The 16,318-nt window shown below is 33.6% G+C and overlaps 1 protein-coding gene across 1 annotated transcript in view; it reads left to right on the top strand.

Moving 5' to 3' along the window:
- COG6 (component of oligomeric golgi complex 6) overlaps nucleotides 1-16,318 on the top strand; it is a 92,004-nt gene that overhangs the window by 15,445 nt on the left and 60,241 nt on the right. Inside the window, exons 5-11 of the mRNA XM_055317314.1 lie at nucleotides 3,225-3,336; nucleotides 4,255-4,337; nucleotides 5,047-5,117; nucleotides 8,195-8,288; nucleotides 13,231-13,359; nucleotides 13,434-13,525; nucleotides 15,090-15,154. Of these exons, the coding sequence (XP_055173289.1) occupies nucleotides 3,225-3,336; nucleotides 4,255-4,337; nucleotides 5,047-5,117; nucleotides 8,195-8,288; nucleotides 13,231-13,359; nucleotides 13,434-13,525; nucleotides 15,090-15,154 (646 nt within the window). The remainder of the gene's footprint in view (nucleotides 1-3,224; nucleotides 3,337-4,254; nucleotides 4,338-5,046; nucleotides 5,118-8,194; nucleotides 8,289-13,230; nucleotides 13,360-13,433; nucleotides 13,526-15,089; nucleotides 15,155-16,318) is intronic.

Below are 16,318 nucleotides of genomic sequence, written 5' to 3' on the forward strand. Positions count from 1 at the left end.
TCAAAATAATGGTTTGAAAGATTTTTTTTTACTTATTTATTTATTCATGAGAGACGCACAAAGAGGGGCAGAGAAGAGACATAGGCAGAGGAAGAAGCAGGTTACCTGTGGGGAGCCCAAGAGGGAACTCGATCCCAGGACCTTTGGATCACACCCTGAGTCAAAGGCTGACACTCAACCACTGAGCCACCCAGGCTCCCCTTGACAGATGTTTTTAAATCATTATTTGTGTTTCAGGTTATTTCCTTAGGAAATGTTCTTAGAATTGTAATTAATGAATCAAATGGTAGAAACTTTTATTTGTATTTTTTTAAAGAGTTATGTATTCATTTTAGAGAGAGGGAGGAGCACTCATGAGTGGGCAGTGGGGAGGGGCAGAGGAAGAGGGAGAGAGAGAGAATCTGAAGCAGACTCCCCACTGAGCTCAGAGCCTAATGATGTAGGGCTTGATCCCAGGACACTGAAATCATGGCCTGAGCCCAAATCAAGAGTCAGACACTGAACCAGCTGAGCTACCCAGGCACCCCAAATGGTAGAAGCTTTTGAAAATATCCTGATGTATATTGCCTAAATTCCTCTTGAAAAGGTTATACCAATTTACACTTCTATCAGCAATACCTGAGAATGTCTCTTTGTCAGTAGTAGGTATTATAATTTTTTTTCTTTTTGTCTTGCCATTTATATTTCTTAATCTTTTTTATTCTTTTATATCTTTTGCCCATTTTTACATTCTTTTTCTTATTTGAAATTATTTGATAGGGGTGAGTCTAGAAGGTAGAGTTAAAATATGACAGGCATATTTTCAGGAAAAAAAGGAGACACCGTAAGATTCATAAATTGTGTTCTGGAAATGCTTGAAGGAACCATTATAAGGATTAATCAGTCTGTTTATTTTAAATACTTAGGTAATTATTCTGAAAATTTGTTTATTAGTATATATATATTTTAAAATAAATGTGTGTTGCTCTATATATTTTTTTGGGACTTGCTATTTGTACCTATAAAATGCCTTATAGATGATTTTATGTTAATAATACAGGTCTGCATCATATATCGCTGCATGTTATTTGACAGTATGTATTTGCTCTACTTATATATTGCATAAGGTATAATATACAGTGATTGCATGAACACATCTCAAAGAAGTTGTAATTTATAATAGCCATTTATATGTTTTATATGAGCATTTATTTTACATGATTTTGTTTAGGTATTAAAAACTCTCCTAAAGATACTATATTTTAATTGTGATGTAAGATGAAGGCAAAGTCTGTATCCTTATGTATCTTTTGTCACACCAGACCCTCCCTGGCCTAGGGCTGTCACACATCATAGATCTTCCTTAATGTTACTAGATTGCACAGATGCTCCCAAACCAAAGATTGGACTATCCAGTAGTAACTTTGTGTCAGAATGGTTGTGCACTCTTACCTGGGAAGAATATATGTGGTCAAACTAAAGAATGATATGATTTAAAGAATATATTAGACTTTATTTCATCAGTACTTTAAAAGTTGTCATCTTGAAATACCAGACCCTTACTTTAGCAATATGGCCATGGTTCAACATATTTTTGGATCAGATCTTTTGTAGATATAGAATCTCTGGTTGAAAGTCTTTATTTCATGGATTTTTTTTTTAAATAGCCAACAGTATTATTTGAAATAAAATTTAATGATTAAGAAGTAATATCAAAATAGGTAATACTGGGCAGCCCTGGTGGCGCAGCGGTTTAGCGCTGCCTGTAGCCCGGGGTGTGATCCTGGAGACCGAGGATTGAGTCCCACGTCGGGCTCCCTGCATGGAGCCTGCTTCTCCCTCTGCCTGTGTCTCTGCCTCTCTCTTGCTCTCCCTGAATGAATAAATAAATAAATCTTTTAAAAAAAATAGGTAATACTAAATTTGTTAAAACAAAAGTCAATTATAAACTAAAAATTTTTTTTCCTTTGTGCCTATTAAGTTGACTCTAAAGATAGATCCAGAAGTATCAAAAAGGTTTTAGTCAAAATGATTAATCTGTATAATCTTAAGGAATTTTATGAATTCTTATAATTACATTAAATCCTGTATGATAACGATTGGCACATTACTAGTATAAAACAAAACCTGTTAAGGTAACTTTTTGATGTCCATATAGGATGATTAAAGATATATGCCACTGATCTGTGTAGATTTAATTGGGTGATTTACATTATCATTTAAGATAAACAGAATGTTACTGCCACCTAGAGGACTTTTTACTTTCTTACTTGCTGTATTATTTCAGAGCTTTTGATTCTGAATTTAAAGCCTCACAACCAGACCATACTAACAAAACAAAGATGGCAGATGGGTTGTACTATCTATACATGTAGTGTTCATGTTTATTTTGTTCACTCTCATTTGAATATTATTAAATTGTGGAATATTACTGCCTTGTGAATACTGCTAGTGAAAACCCAATTTTATTTATATATCGTTAAATCTAAGATGGAGAAGCCAGGAATGTTGAAATTCATTCAGGTAGTTTGTATCCCTAACTTCCTTTCAGATGATGACTCTACTGTGTCTACTGTGTCAAGGACTCTTCAGTTCCTTGCAGATCACATTCCAGATGAGAACATGCTTTTTCTTAATTGTCAACCTAGTCTAGACAGATTTTATTCCGATAATACAGTTTAACAGACTTTTATTACCATATTATGCAGAAAAAATAAGGAAGACAAAAGTAGAGTGCTTTTATGGATTTATGAAGTATTGGTAAATGAGTTAACTTCTGTTTCTAATCTAAAGTTAAAATATAATAGACTTGATTTTGGGTTGCTATGTACTTCATGTGAAAACTTCAAAAGCTTAGAATTTTTTACTAAGAAGAAATTAGTTGGAGATGGGCATATTTCTCTCCTGTAAGATAAACTTATTATTACAAGATAAACAATTCACGTACATGTAAGTGGCTCAGAATTTGTTGTGTAGGGATCATTTGTGAACTTATTTCTTCTCTTGAATAATGAGTAACTCCTTTTACGCTGTGCAGATATCTAAGGTAGAACAATATCAGCTAATTTTGTCACCCACATGACTGATGAGTTTCTAATGTTTGAGGAAGAAATGAGACTTCCAAAAAGGTTGAGAATCTTTCACAATGTTTTAAGAAGTTATTATGTCAAAGATGTAACTTGTTTTAGGCAATGCAAACTCATAGCATGCTTGATTTTTTTTTATTGCTTTTTTTTAAATTATAGTCAAAGATTAGAAATAAGAGCACAAGTCGCAGATGCCTTCTTATCCAAGTTCCAACTGACTTCTGATGAAATGGGTCTCCTCCGAGGTACTAGAGAAGGACCTATTACTGAGGTATCTTGCTCTCTGTTACAGTCATTTAAAGCATAGCACATTCTGATTTATAGAGAAATCTCTTTTTTTAAGGCTCTGTTTTGCCATCTTAAAAATTTGATTTTAAAACTATTTTTGAAGTTTAGAAACTAAGGTGCATATTTTAAATTACCTTAATTTGGCTTTTTTGTTTGTTTTTTATTCAAAGCAATATCCAAACTTTTTTAAGAAATCAAAGAGTATCAAGCTTCTAAAGAAAACCTACTCCTCCTCCTCATCTCTAAGTCCTCTGTCAACCATTTTCAACCTTGTTTTTTTTTTTTTTTTTAATTTCACTCATCAAAGAAAAAGCATTCATTATTTTCATGATTGGAACATTATGACTGTCTGGAAACTAGGCTTCAATGCCTTCTTCTAAAAAAAAAAAATCTTGATATTCACCATCAGTCACCTATTTATGAGCAGCTTTTATGCCTTCAACTTTGAATTTTACTCTTGGCTTGGGGGCAAGAACAAGTATATAACAAATATGTAAAACATCATCTTCAGTGATAATAAAGCTATGGTTAATTAAGTCATAGGTGTGTAATATGTCGCATGTTTTTCTTTATTTAGTAATCTTTACGTTTGCACTCTCACTAGACTATACATTTCTTGAGGATAGTGATTTTTGTCTTTGTAAATTTTGTGTTCCCAGCAACTGGCATACTATTGATACATAGCAGAATTGAATTAATATATGTTTTAAAATGTAAATAAATATCTGTTACACTTCCTATAAAAATTTAGAGAAGGTTGAGGTCAGTATAGGAAGGCTTCATTCAAATTAAGTGAAATCCTTTCGGATTTGCTTTTCCCTTGTAGGGATATTTCAGTTTAGAGTAATGTAATTTCACTTGAAAAAATGGACATATTAAAGTTGCATTCTTAATTTTAAAGGATTTTTTCAAGGCTTTGGGAAGAGTGAAACGGATTCATAATGATGTCAAAGTTCTCTTGCGAACAAACCAACAGACGGCAGGGTGAGTAACCTTTTCAACTAATAATTGCATTTCCTGTTATATTTCTTAAATTTTATTTTTTTATAATAAATTAATTTTTTATTGGTGTTCAGTTTACCAACATACAGAATAACACCCAGTGCTCATCCCGTCAAGTGCCCCCCTCAGTGCCCGTCACCCATTCACCCTCACCCCCCACCCTATATTTCTTAAAATTTAAAGGCATTCTGGGTTCTTTTTGAAATATGACATTTTGTGAAATAAGAATTTAATCTTTATGTATCTTTGGTTAAGGAGGGAGTTAGTTTTATCCTTATATGTAATAAAGTGACACTTGGATACCTAAGTGATGATATTAAAATTTGGCAAAATTTATTTAATCATAAAAAGAATTAATGAAAAATCATTTCATAGGGGTCACCTGGGTCGCTCAGTGGTTGAGCATCTGCCTTTGGCTCATATAGTGATCCCAGGGTCCTGGGATCAAATCCCACATTGGGCTCCCTGCAGGGCCTGCTTCTCCCTCTGCCTATGTCTCTACCTCTCTTTCTGTGTCTCTCATGAATAAATAAATAAAATCTTTTAAAAAAAAGAAAAAAGGAAAAACCATTTCATAAAATGATAAAAAGTTAATATGCTATAACCAGATCACACTAGTTAAAATAATTAAATTCTTGGTTGTAGTTACTGTCTAAAACTTTAAATTAAAAGAAATCTTTAATTTTCTTAGTTTAGAAATTATGGAACAGATGGCCTTGCTTCAAGAAACAGCTTATGAAAGGCTTTATCGGTGGGCTCAAAGTAAGTGATTTCTTCCACTTGGTCTAGATTCATGAATATTATAGTTTTTAATTAGGTTATTTCATCTGACCTCTCCTATCTATTTTGATCATAGTAATCAAAAAGTATTTTTAAAAAGAAAAATGAACTTTACACTTGAACACATTGTATATGTATCTTAAGCATCTTCTATCCATGAAGCTCTATGTATTATTAAGGATAATAATAAAAAAATAAAGTCAGTACTTCTGCCCTACATTATCTTAGAGTTGATTAGACTTTTTTTTTTATTATTTAAGTAACTGTTTTATACATGGTGAATTGATATTTCTCTTGCTGCTGTCACAAATTACCACAAACTTAATGACTTCGAACAATACAAATTTATTACCTTATAGTTCTGTAGGTCAGATATCAGACATGGTCTCACCACACTAAAAGTGTTAATAGAGCTGTATTCATTTCTAAAGGCTGTAATAACAAATCTGTTTCCTTGCCCATTCAGTTTGTTGGCATAATTTATTAAGAGTCTGTAGGACCTGTGGAGGTATGAGTTTCCATGCCAGTTCTCACTGAAGGCTTTTCCCAGTTCTAGAGGCTTCCTACATTTTTTTGGCTTATGGCCTCCTCCACTATCTTTAGAGCCAACAGTAATTTATTGAATCACTCTCTCACTTTGAATCTCTCCTGTTTCTTCTTCCATATCATATCTCTGACTGACTCTGTTGCCAGCTTCTTCTACTTTTAAGACCTATGTCATTGGGCTTGCTTGGGTAAGCTGGGAACATTTCCCTGTTCTAAGGTCTGTCACCTTAATTCTATCCATGTACTATAACATAGTCATAGGTTCCAGGAATTAGAGAACTTTAGAGGGCCATTATTTTGCCTGCCACAAATGGTTTATTTATTTTAATTTTGTTTTAAAATGTTTAGTATTCTGTTCACAAAATTGCATGTTAAAGCCAAAGAAAACACTTAAGACAGTAGGATAGGATAGGATAGGAGTATATGACATTTTAATAGGTGTTACCAACTGACTGTTGGAAGGAGTTAAGAATACAAGCAGTTAACAAGTAATATCTATACTACACTGTGGAAAACTTAATTATCTGTTTGATCATTTGCTCTCTATGTCCAAACATGCTGTTTCTTTTTGTATCTCTCTTGTTCATACTCTTTATTCCTATTTGAAGTATTTTCTGGATTTTTCTCTTTAAATTTCAATCCTTTTTCAGTATTCAAAGCTGAACTTAGGTTCTGCATCTTTCTGGAACTCTCCATGGCTACATTAAATCACAGTGACTTTTCCCATCTCTAAACACTAACTGCTGGAATTGTGACATTTAGTAATTTAATGCTTAACTTTTCATATATGTATATCTTAGCCTCTCTAGTTAGATTTCTACTTTCTCAAAGGCAAGGACATTGCCACACATTTCTTTGTGCTTCCACAACAGTTAACATAGTGGTTCTAAACTATGGCCTTCTGACTCCTCAGGATTTTGGAGTCATCTTAAGATAGTTCTAGTTCCTATGAAGGAAAACGTCAACGAAACAAAAAGACAACCTACTGAATGGGAGAAGATATTTGCAAATGATATATCTGATAAGGGATTAATATCCAAAATATATAAAGAATTCTTGCAACTCAACACCAAAAAAAACCCCAATTTGATTCAAAAATAGGCAAAGGAACTAAATAGACATTTTTCAAAAGAAGACATACAGATGACCAACAAATACATGAAAAGATACACAACATCATTAATCATCAGGGAAATGCAAATCAAAACCACAATACGGTATCACCATAACAGTCAGAATGACTGATATCACAAAGACAAGAAATAACAAGTGTTGGTAAGGATGTGGAGAAAAAGGAGCCCTCGTACAGTATTGATGGGAATGTAAATTGGTGCAACCATTGTGGAAAATAGTGTAAAAGGTTCCTCAGAAAATTACAAGCAAATACCATATGATCCAGTAATTCCACTACTTGATACTAACCCAAAGAAAATAAAAACAGTAATTCAGGAAGATATATACACCCTTATGTTTATTGCAGCATTATTTACAATAGCCAGTCAGCTCTTACTCAGTCATAACTTAAATCTTGCCATTTGTGACAAGATAGACTGAGAGGGAATTATTATGCTAAGTGAAATAAGTGAGAAAGAGAAAGACAAATACTATATGATTTCATTTATATGTGGAATCTAAAAGACAAAACAAAGAAATAGATTCTTAAATACAGAGAACAAAGTAGTTGCTGCCAGAGGGGAGGTAGATAGGGGTACCGGGCAAACTAGGTGAAGGAGATTAAGAAGTACAAACTTCAGTTATAAAATAAGTCGTGGACATGAAAAATAGAGCATCAGGAATATAGTCAACAGCCTTGTAAAAGCATATATATATATGCTTTATATATATATATATATTATATCTTCAATTCCAAACATTCATACATTTTTCTCAGTGCATGGTAAAAAATATATTGCTAGTGTGAGGCCCACATATACCTAATGCTTGGGAATTTCTGAACAAGTTCTAATTTTTTTGAACATTGTAGACATTTAGTAAACATTTTATTGATAGAATAGTGAAATACAGTGTTGGTGTAAAGATTTTTAAAAGCTTAAAATCTAAACTATTTTGAAATTATAATTTTATTACTGTATATTATCTATATAAACATTTTAAAAAACTGCTTAGTTTGCTTCCAAGGGAAAGGATTGGTAATGTATTTTTTATATTCCTCCTCTTCCCCCTTGAACATTGCCATGTGTGTAGCAGTTACTCAGTGAATATTTCTTCACTGGTTTCTTAGGAACTGTAGTTTTTAAATAATAAAATAGACGTTTGGGGTGCACAGGATAGCATGTGTGGTCATATAAAATTATACAAATACTTAAGCTTACATTTCAGTTTGGTTGACAGCATAAAATAGTCTTTGATTGGAATATTCTCTTAAAGTTTTTCTGAGCATTTTTTTCATGCAATATTTGTTACAGAATTTAGACTCTGGGTGTACAATGGATGTAATAAAGGCCTAATTTTAATTTAACAAATGCTGTAATTATATGTTAACTGTTTTTCAGGTGAATGCAGAACACTGACACAAGAATCATGTGACATATCTCCAGTATTAACTCAGGCAATGGAAGCCCTGCAGGATAGGCCTGTCTTATATAAGTTGGTGACTTTTTCCTAATTTAAAAAAAAAATCTACTTTTTCTTTGATGAGTTATGTTAGTTTTCAGTATTATTAAATTAATGTACAATAGTTTGAGTAATATAATAATTTACAGTGGTATTTTCATTTCGTGCATTATTGGAGCATCAGCTTATTTGCATATTGTGTATTATAGAATTCAATATGGAGGAGAGAAGCAAAGCGTCCCCATACCATATCTAGACTACCCCTTATTGTATGTAGAGGTTAAGGAGTTTTACCCAGTCTGTCATCTCATTAACTACCTTAGAATTGCATGAAACTAAAACAACTCTATCAACCTGCCATAGAGAGAAGGAGGTCAGATAGGGGACTGAGAAATATAATTTCCCAGAAATGAAAATTTAAAATCAGAATTCCACTAATAGAATTCAAGAAAAGAAGGAGTTCAGGTCTTTGATTCTGTAAATAATGCCAACCAAGAGATATATGATGATAATTTGTATAGGAACTATGCATTAATTGTTTATATATTATTATTCTGTATTTTGATTTTATTATTTTATTATTCATATTAAATAGTGAATATTTTTATTTTTAATTTCTGCAATAGTATGGAAGTAGGGAGACCAAATGAGGAGTTCTGATGAGGGAAACAGAAAATTAGGGGACTCCTACATAGGCATTCAATCCTGCTCTGAGTCATGCCTTTCAGAGACTTGTAATAGTTTTAGAGTATTTCCCCATTATTCTTTCTGACTGGAACATTGCCTAGCCTATAAGAAGTTTCCACAACATTGTTCCAATGCTGGGACAGCTGTGTAAAATAATAACATTCAAAATGGAGCTATAGTAATAAAATGAGTATATTAATTGCTATTTTAGAGTTCGTGTGTCAGGTGCTGTGTGGCTCAAATGTTCTGTGGTAGGGGAAAGGGATGAACATCAGGGAAGGTTTCCTCTGGGAAATAGGTTTAAAGTGAGTTCTAAAGGTTGAATAGGCATTTTCCAGGAAGAGAAGGGAATTGAGAACATCCCAAGTTGAGGGAACAGCTGGTGCAAAGATGCAGATTGAGAAAGAACATGTATTTTTGGGAAATTGATTGCAAAAGCTTGTACTGGCTGTTGGGTTGGTAGGAAGAGCTGGATTGTAATAGCCCTGAATGTGGTACATGTATATATACCAGCTCAGCAGATTTTATGTACCTTGGAATTTCTTTTCCAGCCTTTTTAATTTTAGGTATTGCTATTTAATTATGAGAGCCTTTTAGTACTGAAAATATTTGGTATTTGATTTTAATAAAGTGTTAATAATATAATAATCACAGTTTCATATTTGCTCATAAGTTAGTCTTTGTTCTAAAAAATGGCTTTGTGTGTTTTGGTCAGCTGACTTCTATGTAAATATATTTTTGCTAAATTTTGATTCTTGATAAACACTTGGAAAGGAGCACTATTGCATAATAGTTTAGAAGATGAACTCTGAGTTTAGATTTTTTGAGAAGCCCCTCTACCTTCATAAACCTTAGTTTCCTTAAATGAGGATAAAAATAGTGTCTGTCTTATAGGACTTTTGTGAGTATTAAATTAGATTGTTCACATAAGGTGTTTAGTATAATGCTTTGCTCATCACTAAATATTAGCTATTTTATTTTGCAAGGAAGTAAACTGGAATGTTGTCAGCCACAGAGCAGTGTATATAGAGTCTGTTGTAATAGCCAGGAAAAAGCTTGAAAGACAAAGAACAAAAAAGATGTATCTTGAAGGGGCACATGCCAGGAAATAGGGGGGCAGTGGAGTTGGAAAGACTGTAAAAGGCATTTGGAAGTTAACTTGGGGAAAAAGGAGGATTTTTAGGATCAATTGATTCCCATTGGATGGATGCTAAAAAAGAGAAAATTGGCCTTTTTTTAAGTAATCATTTATTTCCAAAGTGGCAGTTTCTTTATACTTAGGAAAAATTTAACAATGTATCATGTTAACCACCAGATGGCACTATATGAACTTTAGTTAAGTAATGGGTAACTGCTTTGTTCTCTCAAATGTGTGTCTCAAATGTGTATCATGTGCAAGAAAAATGGTAATTATTGAAGTCCTTGGGAAAAGTTTCCATACCCACCTTTTATTAGTTAGTATGTAACTAGAGTGCTAATGTTTTATTAACTTTTAATAAACCAAATATAGACATTTCTTCATGGGGCACCTGGGTGGCTCAGTGTGTTAAGTGTCTGCCTTCAGACACTTCATGATCTCAGGGTCTTGGGCTAGGGCTCCCTGTTCAGTGGGGAGTCAGCTTCCCCCTCTCACTCTGCTTCTCTCTTCTACATGTGCTCTCTCTCAAGTGAAAAAATTGTTAAAAATGTTCAAAAAAAATTTCGTCATAAAGATATTTATTGTAAGTTGCAAAGAATAGATTGACATCTTCCTTTCGTAGACTTTCAGAATATAAAGTGTTAAAGAATGTAGTAATTTGCTGACTTTTCTTCATTATGTATTTGTTACATTTCTTAGAGGATTGTACACTATTTTCTTTATTTTTGATCAGCATTTTTCATGTTTTAATTTGCATTTTGACCAGAATTTTTCTTTTTTTTTGCTATAGAGATTAAAAATGGAGCCTTTAATTTTTAATTTTAACTGGAGGCATTTTGAATATTTGTATAATTTTAACATTCCCTTTTATAGAGTATTTTTGTATTTTTCACCTTTGTTGGGAAATAATCTCTTTTTAATCAAAGAAGTTTTCTTCTTTCCCTGGGAAAAGGTGTTTCACATATATTGATGTCATTGAAGATTCATTGTAGTGCATTCTGGTTTTGCCTCAAATTGTATCTGTTGCAGGGTGGTTAACATTCATATTAATGTATATGTATATTTCATATAATTATAACTATACAGATCAGAGTCTAGTGTTTGTCATTTAAAATGCCAGTGAATTTACCGGTTTCTAACATAACTTGTGGTCAGAGTGAATAGGCCTAGAAACAGAAGTTACATTGCTTCTGTTTATTATGGCAGGTTGAGTCCTGAGAATGAGGACTAGTTTTATGTATTTGGGAAGTTGAAAGTTTGTGAATGTTGTGCTGTTAGTAATAAACTAATCAAAGTCATTTCATAGAATTGGTGATCATTTAAAGGAATGCATTCTTTATACTACACATATGTATAATTTAAGAGCATGAGGGAAAAAATCAAAGCATTTTGGTTCTAACTTGTTCTAAAAAATAGAAAGTGATTGCAAGGTCATTGCAGGCTTAGAGCTTAGGGAGATAGTGCATTTCATCTTGACATACTACTAGTTGTATGCCACTGCACAGAATTTCTGAAGCATTTCCATTTAAGTGAAGACAAACACAAAAGACCATGATCTGATTTCTAAAGAACAGCCCTCTAAAAAGGTTCAGATTCCTACAGATTTATAGATCTAGACCATTTTACCACACTTACCCTTTTATTTAAAAATATTCTCAGGATCCCTGGGTGGCACAGCGGTTTAGCGCCTGCCTTTGGCCCAGGGCGCGATCCTGGAGACCCGGGATCGAATCCCACGTCGGGCTCCCGGTGTATGGAGCCTGCTTCTCCCTCTGCCTGTGTCTCTGCCTCTCTCTCTCTCTGTGACTATCATAAATAAATAAAAATTTAAAAAAAAATATTCTCTCTTCTAGCTTTCTTATGTTTAAAAGTGGATTTTTATTTTTTGTTTTTTAAGATTTTATTTGCATATTGAGAGAGAGCATGTGTGCAATCAAGAGGAGGGACAGAATGAGAGAAAGAATCTCAAGCAGACTCCCTGCTGAACATGGAGCTGGACATGGGGCTCAATCTCATGACCCTGAGATGATGACCTGAGCTGAAATCAAGAGTCAGTTATTTAACTGAGCGACTCAGGTGCCCTTGGAAAAATCTGGATTTTTAATTAAATCAGCAGCATATTAAAGAAAACAGTTTTTATAGTAGTATAAGAAATTAATTTTTTTGGCAACCAAAATCCCAAATTTTGGTAACTTTGGTTTATATATAGGGTACTGAGATAATTCTTAATATGAAGCCTGTTAGAAAACTGTTCAGATTAAAAAAAAAAAAACTGTTCAGATCTCTAAAAATTCATGGGTCTAGAATCTGCTGACATTGGACTGTGAAGAAAATCTCTCATTTTTCTGTGTACTTTTAAAATAGCAAGAACTTTGAATTGGTGGACTAGTGTAAGGAATAGTGGTGATAGTGGAAAACCAAGACTGATTCTAGTCCAAGAAATGGGCTGCCTTGACAGCTCTAAGCCCTATTGTAATTTCACCCAAAATTGTGTGATCTCGCAGTTCAGAGTTCCCTTTCCTGTAAACTCCTTCACTTTAGGAAGTCTTTTTTTTTTTTTTCTTTTAACCACAATAGATGACTTCTAAATATACGTAAAAAAAGTTTTTGCTCTGTAGGCCTTGTTGCTCAGTAAATTTAAAGGAACTCATGTTTAGTATTGGAGTCAAAATAAGCTCTTAAATATAAATAGTATGTTTGGGGCAAATTTTGATGGTAGAAGAAAAAATGTTTTTTGAATTATAGAGTTCTAACTGTGAGCAGTCTTGAGAACTGGAGAGTATGGCCTGTGTGAAACAGTAGAACATCATATTTTGGGCTCTAGGGGTGCTGAAACCAGAAGAATCCCAGATTTTCACCTTTCCTTGATTTTTACTTTTACCAAAACCACTTCTCTGTCCCTTACTAATGTTGCCCCTGTTATTGACCCTAAATTACAGCATTCTTTCCGAAGAGTAGTAAAAATATGTACGTTTAGGCTGAATTTTCATTATGGTAAGGTTATTTCATAAGTATTTTTTGTTTAAAAATGGTATTGCTTAAGAGTTGTGTAAAGAAGCTGTAGATGTCTTGCTTATCTCAAAAATTACATGAATAGTTTGATATAACCATTAAACAGAAACATCTGTTTTTCAAATAACTTTTTTCTAGGTATACCTTAGATGAATTTGGAACAGCTAGAAGAAGCACTGTTGTTCGTGGATTTATTGATGCTCTTACAAGAGGGGGCCCCGGAGGCACACCTAGACCCATTGAAATGCACTCCCATGACCCGTTGAGGTATAGTAATCAGACATTATTGGAATATTCTATGTTTTTCTGAAGGAAATACTAACATTTAGTTTTTACATTAGATATGTAGGAGATATGTTGGCTTGGCTCCATCAAGCTACAGCTTCTGAAAAAGAACATCTTGAAGCTCTCTTAAAGCATGTAACTATACAAGGTGGGTCCTCTGGTTGTAATTGCTAATGTCTAAGTATAGAAAGTAACACAAGGCTTCTCTGTTTTTATTCTTACTGCCGTTGTCTTCACTGAGATAAACTCTTCACACCTAAGTGGCACAATAAGCACCCTAATTAATTTTCTCTCTGGCTTCCTCCTTTTTCTGCTAATAGGCTTCTCTCCTCCATCACTTTCCTGTCACACAGCTGTTTACACTTGTATACTGTTCCCTCCTAGTCTTCCCACATCAGGCCTAGATTCCCCTGCCTCACTTTGAAGGTACTTCTGGAGTGTGCTGCATACACTGTCTCAGATCTTTAGAGCCACTCCTTGGAGGCGAGAGGTTGTATTATCTTCCTTTTATCTATGAGTAAACATACTCAGTAACTTGTTTAAGACCATTAAGCTACTAATTCTTTTATACTACCCAGCCCCTTTATTCATTCTCATGTGACTGTTGTAAAGATTTTTGAATAATTACTCATGGGGTTCTAAATGTACTTTAAATTTTAGTCTTGATTTCAAGGAAGAAAAATTATTTTTGAGTTGCTATGTCTGTTTTCTACAGAATTTCAGATTTTCTTAGTATTGTGACTTTCTTAAGATGCCTGTTAAGAGTTTGAGGGGTAAATGGGAAATAAAGATGGTCTGTCTTAAATAGGAATTAAAGAGAAATATTATGATGTGTATCACTTGACTGTGTTACATTGCCTAGCCCCAAACCCTTCTGGCTCATAACGTGATCTTCAGGAGGGTCTAGTGTACAAATTGGGGACAATCCTTACTTACCCTCCTGGGCTTTTTTTTTGTTGTTTCACTCTTTGATATTCAAATTAGACTCAGCATGTATGTTCAATTGGCACAAGGTCTAAACTTTTTAAAGTTGTTTTCTGTTATCCTAATTTCCTAGTTTAAAAGAATTTCTTAAAAGATGTTTTAATAAAGGATATGTGAGAGGCAGTGAAGAGGTTGGAAGAATATAGATCAGAGTTAGATGAAATAGGTTATTTGAAAATGGCTTCATTCTTCCAAGCCTTAGTTTCTCCGTCTATTAAAAAGAAGATGGTTACAAGCAGTAAGTGCCAAGTATACAGGAGCTTGGTAAATGGTCAGTATTTAGTAAATGCCAGTTTTTCTATTAGATTACATGGTGTGCTTTCCATCTTTATATCTTTAGCTTCTGTGTTTGGCACCCCTGCCCAGAATAAGGCATTTTTTGAACAAATTCTAATACATCTTCACATCACTTCCTTAATTGATATGTTTCCTAGTCAATTTTTCCTGTGACTCATACATTTACTCTTTTTCATAAAGAAGTGATGTTCATTTTATTAGTCAGCAGTGCAATAAATTAACAAGGCTCTAGACCCAGGTATTAACATAATTAATAATGTCCTAAAAGGTATTGAGCTTAATAAAATATTGTTACGTTATTCTAAATGTTTGTTATAGTACCAACAATAAGCATTATTGTTTGTTAATTTTTTGAACTTATGTGTAATATGGAAAAACTTTCAGTTATGTTGTAATTGATTGTAGGTTTTTTTTTTTTTTTTTGATTGTAGGTATTGAAGAAAATATTCAGGAAGTTGTTGGGCATATTACTGAGGGTGTGTGCAGGCCTCTAAAGGTAAATATTTTGTTTTTATATATGTTATATGATGTCTGGCTAAATGATTGCTTTATTCCTATGAGTTTAAAAAAACTGTTAACAGCTTGAAGTCAAGCTATAATTTTCTCAAGTTAACACATTAGTGTAGGAAAATAAAATACATTTTATTTTATTTTTATTTTTAAAAAATATTTATTTATTTATTTATCATAGACAGAGAGAGAGAGAGAGAGAGAGGCAGAGACACAGGAGGAGGTAGAAGCAGGCTCCATGCCGGGAGCCTGACGTGGGACTCGATCCTGGGACTCCAGGATTGCACCTTTCGCCAAAGGCAGGTGCTAAACCGCTGAGCCACCCAGGGATCCCCAATAAAATACATTTTAAAGTAATCATTGCCCATTTTCTCTGTAAGGAAGAAAATTTGAAATATTCTTAGTTTGTACATAGTCACTTATTTTTTTTTTTTACCATATTATGTTAAGCAATTGAAAAAAGTTCTTTAAGTTGAAATAACTAATCTATGAACTCTTCTCAGAAATCATCTAAGAACCTGTTCCATTTACTTTATTGTTTCAAGCATTGTACATTTTTTGCCTATTATAGCAATAAATGATGGTAAATATAAGTATAAAATAACATGTAAGTTTTATTATTACTGTTTAATAGTACAAGGAACAGAATTTGAAGTCAAACTTGGGTTAGAAGTTCCACTTGGCCACTTAATTGTGTTCACTTGTTCAGGTTGCCTCTTCTGTTGAACCTGTAAATAAAAATAGCTACTATGGGGTGCCTTTGTGGCTCAGTTTGTTAAACATCGGCCTTGGGCTCTGCTATTGAGCCCCTGTGGCATGGGCTCCCTGCTCAGCGGGGAGTCTGCTTCTCCCTCTTCTTCTACCCCTCCCCCCTGCTTGTGCTTGCTTTCTCAAATAAGTAAATAAAAATGTAGGAAAAAAAAAGAAAAACCTACCATTACGGGTGGTTGTGAAAATCGAATGAGAAAACTGTGTAGATGAAGTACACAGTTCTGACACCCATTAGGCCTGTAGCAGATGCTATTTTTCTTTATTAATATTTATAGAATACTTGGCAGTTGTTCGTTTACTTTCCTTGTTGTTGACTTTAATTTACTATGTGGAAGTTGAAATCCAGAAGGTTTTAGGATTTATTCTAACCAAGAACTTA

The sequence above is a fragment of the Nyctereutes procyonoides genome, unplaced genomic scaffold (assembly GCF_905146905.1).
Source record: "Nyctereutes procyonoides isolate TBG_1078 unplaced genomic scaffold, NYPRO_anot_genome, whole genome shotgun sequence".
In the NCBI taxonomy this organism is placed as follows: domain Eukaryota; kingdom Metazoa; phylum Chordata; class Mammalia; order Carnivora; family Canidae; genus Nyctereutes; species Nyctereutes procyonoides.